A 5,762-nucleotide genomic window follows, 5' to 3' on the forward strand; every position below is an offset into this window, starting at 1 on the left:
CAAATCAAAACCACTATGAGGTACCATTTCACGCCAGTCAGAATGGCTGCAATTGAAAAGTCTACAAACAATAAATGCTGGCGAGGGTGTGGAGAAAAGGAAACCCTCTTACACTGTTGGTGGGAATGCAAACTAGTACAGCCACTATGGAGAACAGTGTGGAGATTCCTTAAAAAACTGAAAATAGAACTGCCTTATGACCCAGCAATCCCACTGCTGGGCATACACACTGAGGAAACCAGAATCGAAAGAGACACGTGTACCCCAATGTTCATCACAGCACTGTTTATAATAGCCAGGACATGGAATCAACCTAGATGTCCATCAGCAGATGAATGGATAAGAAAGCTGTGGTACATATACACAATGGAATATTACTCAGCCATTAAAAGGAATACATCTGAATCAGTTCTAATGAGGTGGATGAAACTGGAGCCTATTATACAGAGTGAAGTAGGCCAGAAAGAAAAACACCAATACAGTATACTAACGCATATATGTGGAATTTAGAAAGATGGTAACAGTAACCCTGTATATGAGACAGCAAAAGAGACACTGATGTATAGAACAGTCTTTTGGACTTTGTGGGAGAGGGAGAGTGTGGGATGATTTGGGAGAATGACATTGAAACATGTATAATATCATATATGAAATGAGTCGCCAGTCCAGGTTCGATGCACTGATACTGGATGCTTGGGGCTGGTGCACTGGAACGACCCAGAGGGATGGTACGGGGAGGGAGGAGGAAGGAGGGTTCAGGATGGGGAACACGTGTATATCTGTGGTGGATTCATGTTGATATATGGCAAAACCAATAGAATATTGTGAACTTAAAAAATTAAAATAAAATAAAAAGAAAAATAAGGAGAAACTTTGTGTTATAAAGAAAATGACATGAATGAAAATCTGATGTAGGTACTGGAACAAACTCTGCCTTCTATATTAATAATGGTCATCAGTGAGTGATCCCTGCTGTATCAAGATGCCATAATATGTACCTGTGCTTAAATATTTATTTCTATAAAACACACAGGCAGGTGTGTTTCTATATAATTTAATTTTATAATGATTTTAAACAGATAGAAATATATAGATGATTTTGATTCTGAAGTCCATGAAGTAGGTTCTATTATTGCCATTTTACGTATGAAGAAACTAATGCACGAGAGGCTAAGGAATACCTCAAAAGTCATGCTGTGATGCAGATGACAGGGTTTGAATCCAGCTAATTTCAGTTCATCGTTTTATTAAGGATGATATCAAATGTCCTTTATGCCTACGTTCCTGTACTGGATACCACTACAGCCCCCTGGAACATGAGCTCCAGCAAAGCAGACATCACATCTGTCTTGCCAACTATTGTTTCCACAATGCTTACCCAAAAACTAAGAATTAATGAATAAACTATACTGAAATTTCTCACACTGGGATCCATGCTGTGATGATAAAAACCACAGGGGGGAAAAAAAAAAACAGATATATTTCCATGAGATGTTAATTCCAATTTGTTTGCTTTGTGGATCAGCTTCTATATTATGAATAATAATTTAAAATTTTATTTTTGGGCTATTCATGTTGTGAATGGTAAATCTGCATAGATTTGAAACATAAAATGAGTCTATGTCAAAGGCATTATGCAATCAAACACGACTTTTGACCTCTACCCCAGAGGATGTTGTGCTCTTAGACACTTTTATAGAGAAGCTAGAAATCCAGTTTTCAATGTGATGTCTGATTTTTAAATAATAACCATAACTACTAGCTTCATAAACACAGTCCAATATTGCAGCCTCCTTTTCCACCACAGAAATGGCAGACTCGTCTTGAGTTACTTTCTGGGTCATGCTGGATCCTGCAGGAAAGAGCCTTTACTTACAACCACGGTGGTATAGGGGATGAAGTGGCTTAGGACGTAATGCCCCGATTCCATTGCCCATTACCCCTCTCTTTCAAGATGCATCAGGTAACAATGCTCTGCCCTCCCCACAGTCTTGACACTGAGAGAGGGGCATGAGTCCTGTGAGTGGCCACCCTCATCAGACAGACAGAGGCTCTGCCTGCCCTCAGCGCACTGGCAACCAGCATATGGGCAGCTTCTCCCTACAGTGAGGCAGCCTCTGTTCCATTTCAGATCCAGATCTGAATTCTGCACCCTGTGCTCAAGAGGTCCATGCAGAGGTCCTGGGCTGTGTGATGCTTCTGACCCATGCAGGAAGCTGAGTCAGCAGCTGGAGGGCCTTTTGTCTGTGTTATGTGACACACTTCCTTTACAGGAGGGAAATGCTAGACTTCTGCACATCATTCGAATTAGAACACTATCATACTAGAAATAAACAGTGGTAAAACTGAATCATGTTCGGTTCATCTCCTTTGGATCAGAGAATCAAATGAAACAATGGGGTTTCGACTCTAACAGAAAGGCAGAAATTTTTGCTTCATCTTTGTTCCTGCCTCCTATGGAATCTGGTAAAAGTTACCTGCGAAATATTTTGTTGTCTATGAACGATTTCATATCTTGCCTCTGCGTCACAAAATCTGTCTAGTGTGTGCCATGTTAAATAGCAGTAGGGGGAAAATACATGTATATGTGATCACAATTTACATGTGTGTATGTGTGTAAACAAAAGTAAATTCAGAAAATTTTAGTCAGTGCCTAAATATAAGAACCTCTATTAAAACTCAATACATGTATTTCTGAATCACCCCCAGCTCTTCTAAACCACACCCATTAATTATGGTGGAAATTGGGCTAGGGAAAACCCTAAAAATACACAAATCCAGAGCCAAAGCACTATCAAAAGCAATAGAAATCCTGTTAGAAATGCCAGCTCAGTTCAATCTCCATTGACGTCTGTTCCCTGCATCATAGTCTTAAAACTCTTTGCCATCTTAAATATTGGGAGTTGTGTCTCACTGCTCTAGACATAGGTCCATGAGAACATGTAAGACCAAGATCATCAAAATTTTAAATGTTATTGCTCTTCATAAGGGCTTTCCCTGGTGGCTCAGCTTGTAAAGAATCCACCTGCAGTTGCTGTTGGTTTACTTTTTGTGAAACCATGTCTGGACGCGGCAAAGGCGGCAAAGGTCTGGGGAAAGGCGGCGCTAAGCGCCACCGTAAGGTTCTGCGCGACAACATCCAGGGCATCACTAAACCTGGTATCCGCCGCCTGGCTCGTCGTGGTGGTGTGAAGCGCATCTCTGGGCTCATCTACGAAGAGACCCGCGGGGTCCTGAAAGTGTTTCTGGAGAACATGATCCGGGACGCGGTCACCTACACCGAGCATGCCAAGCGGAAGACGGTCACCGCTATGGACGTGGTCTACGCTCTCAAGCGCCAGGGCCGTACTCTCTACGGCTTTGGTGGTTAAGCTTTCCAGTTTGCTCTCAGGAGCTTGATTTCAACCAAAGGCCCTTTTCAGGGCCAAAAAAAAAAAAAAAAAAAGAATCCACCTGCAATGTGGAAGACCTGGGTTTGATCCCTGGGTTGAGAAGGTCCCCTGGAGAAGGGAATGACTACCCACTCCAGTATTCTGACCTGGAGAATTCTTGATAAATCAATCTGCTTAATGCTAGAGAGGAAAATGGACCAGCATTCATTTTACCCTCCCTCTCAGCTTCATCAGGTAGCTTTCACTTGAAAACCCTAGAAATTCTTGAAGCCACTAAAGCAAACACTAGATTTTAGGCTTTTTTATTGGGAGAAAATTGCCTTTGAAAGTTTCTGCTTTGGCATGAATTACTAATGTGATTAGAAAAGTCAATGAAACTTCCTCATCATGCCTGTATTTGTTGCTGTTTAGTCACTACCTTGAGCCCGACTCTTTGCAACCCCATGAACTGTAACCCACCAGGCTCCTCTGTCCATGGGATTTCCAAGGCAAGAATACTGGGGTGGGTTGCTATATCCTTCTCCAGGGGATCTGCTCAACCCAGGGATCTTACTCATCCTGAAGAAGATTTTCTGCATTGGCAGGCGGATTCTTTACCACTGAGCCCCCGGGGAAGCCCAGACCCATATTTATTAATTGTCTAAAAAAAGGATTTGCTTTAATAAGATATACAGTGTAGAAGAACAGAAAATGCTGTCTTACAGTCCCAGAGGAGACATATTTGCCACACGAAGGGGTTTTTTAATTTGAAAAATATAGTCCTCATTGCCATGGCAAAGACCTGTGATGTATATCCTCTTTAATATGGCTACTGAGGCTCAGCTATAAGCCCTGAATAAGCAGGTTATTCAATCACAGAGAACCTGAGCAACGTTATGTTCAAAGACATAAAAGATGATGACTGCAATTTTTTGGCTTCAGTGTTCAGGAATATATACAGAGTCCTGTGATTGCCCACTGAATAAGGTACAGTTTTCATTACTGCATTAACTTATCTTTCATCAAACGAAAATTTCAAAAAGTATAAAATTCTAAAAAAGCAATGGTATTTAACAAAAAAGAAACAGATTTCATGGTAGTTCTATCAATTAGCTTTTATGAATATTAGTCATGCATCAGAATGATTGACGTCCTACCCAAGCTCTGCTCCTAACTTGTTATGTAACCTTGATTAAGTTACTAAACAGCTCTACACCTCAATTTTGTCATTTGTAAATTGGAAGTTTCCTAGTATCTACCTGTAGAGGTGGAGAGGGATTTAAAAGCTTAGCCCATTGCCCATAAACCTGTCAATGTTACATATTGGGGACAAACAGAGCTCAGTGAGTGAATAAAATGATTTGTGAAAGAAACATTATTTTAAGACACATATGGGGTCTTAAAGCAATACAATCCCAAAGCAGGCGACTTTGTCAGGTATACTATATTCTCAAAACTTATTCATGTGACTGACATATATGAGTAGGTGCTCAAAAAGTGTTCCTGAATGAATGCAGGTATAGCTTGGAATGATTACATCCCATGTAAGCATTAAATCATAATTTTAAAGAGCATTTTCTCTTGTACTTACTCATTTTACATCCATAAGGAAATGTTGGTACCAAATAAAGCAAAATGAAATGAAACAAATATGAAAACACAAAAATTAAACCTCTAGCTGAAAGTGCATTCATTTAGAGCAAGAGCTCCTGCACATGAGTGCTCATACCAGCATTATTTATAAGATCTAAAAAGTAGAAATAACCAAAGTGTTTCCAAAACAATCATTCTTCAAGTGAAGAATGGATAAGGAGAATTAAGTGACCATAAGGAGTAGTGAAGAGCTGATATGGAGACACGCCATGGAGAGATTCCGCTAGGTGAAAGAAGACAGGTACAAACAGTCATATGCGATCTGATTCTATCTCTAGCAAACATCCAGAACAGTCAAATCCATAGAGACAGAGAACAGAGGAATGGATGCCAGTCTCTGGGGGAAATGGGGAATGAGAGTGACTGCTAATGGGTACAAAGTTTCTTCCTGGGGCGGTGTTCTGGAATCAGATAGTGCTGTTGACTGCACAACTCTGTGAACATGCTAAAAACCACTCAATTGTATAGTTAAAAGCGTGAAGTTGATGATATGTGAATTATCTTTATAAAGCTGTTATTTAAAAAGTGATAGAGCTGAAAATACTCATATTAATTACAGATCAAGTGCTGGGACAGAAAGAGTCCTGGGGGTTGCTAATCTGCCAATATCAGGACAAAATAAGATGGTTATAATGCTTTGATCTTAAAGAGGAGGGTAAAATCTATGAAGAGGGTTTCAGTTCAGTTCAGTTCAGTCACTCAGTCATGTCCGATTCCCTGCGACCCCATGAACTGTAA

At 40.4% G+C, this 5,762-nt stretch overlaps 1 protein-coding gene across 1 annotated transcript; it reads left to right on the forward strand.

The window, feature by feature from the left end:
- Positions 1 to 3,036: 3,036 nt before the first annotated feature.
- LOC113899963 (histone H4-like) lies at positions 3,037 to 3,400 on the forward strand. The gene has a single exon (XM_027553343.1). The coding sequence runs from the start codon at positions 3,060 to 3,062 to the stop codon at positions 3,369 to 3,371; it is 312 nt and encodes a 103-aa protein (XP_027409144.1). The 5' UTR covers positions 3,037 to 3,059; the 3' UTR covers positions 3,372 to 3,400.
- The last annotated feature ends 2,362 nt before the right edge of the window (positions 3,401 to 5,762 follow it).

This window comes from Bos indicus x Bos taurus, chromosome 10, assembly GCF_003369695.1.
Source record: "Bos indicus x Bos taurus breed Angus x Brahman F1 hybrid chromosome 10, Bos_hybrid_MaternalHap_v2.0, whole genome shotgun sequence".
NCBI classification, from domain to species: Eukaryota; Metazoa; Chordata; class Mammalia; order Artiodactyla; family Bovidae; genus Bos; species Bos indicus x Bos taurus.

Coding starts and splice junctions, on each gene's coding strand:
- LOC113899963 (XM_027553343.1), top strand. CDS start 3,060: ATGTCTGGACGCGGCAAAGGCGGCAAAGGTCTGGGGAAAGGCGGCGCT.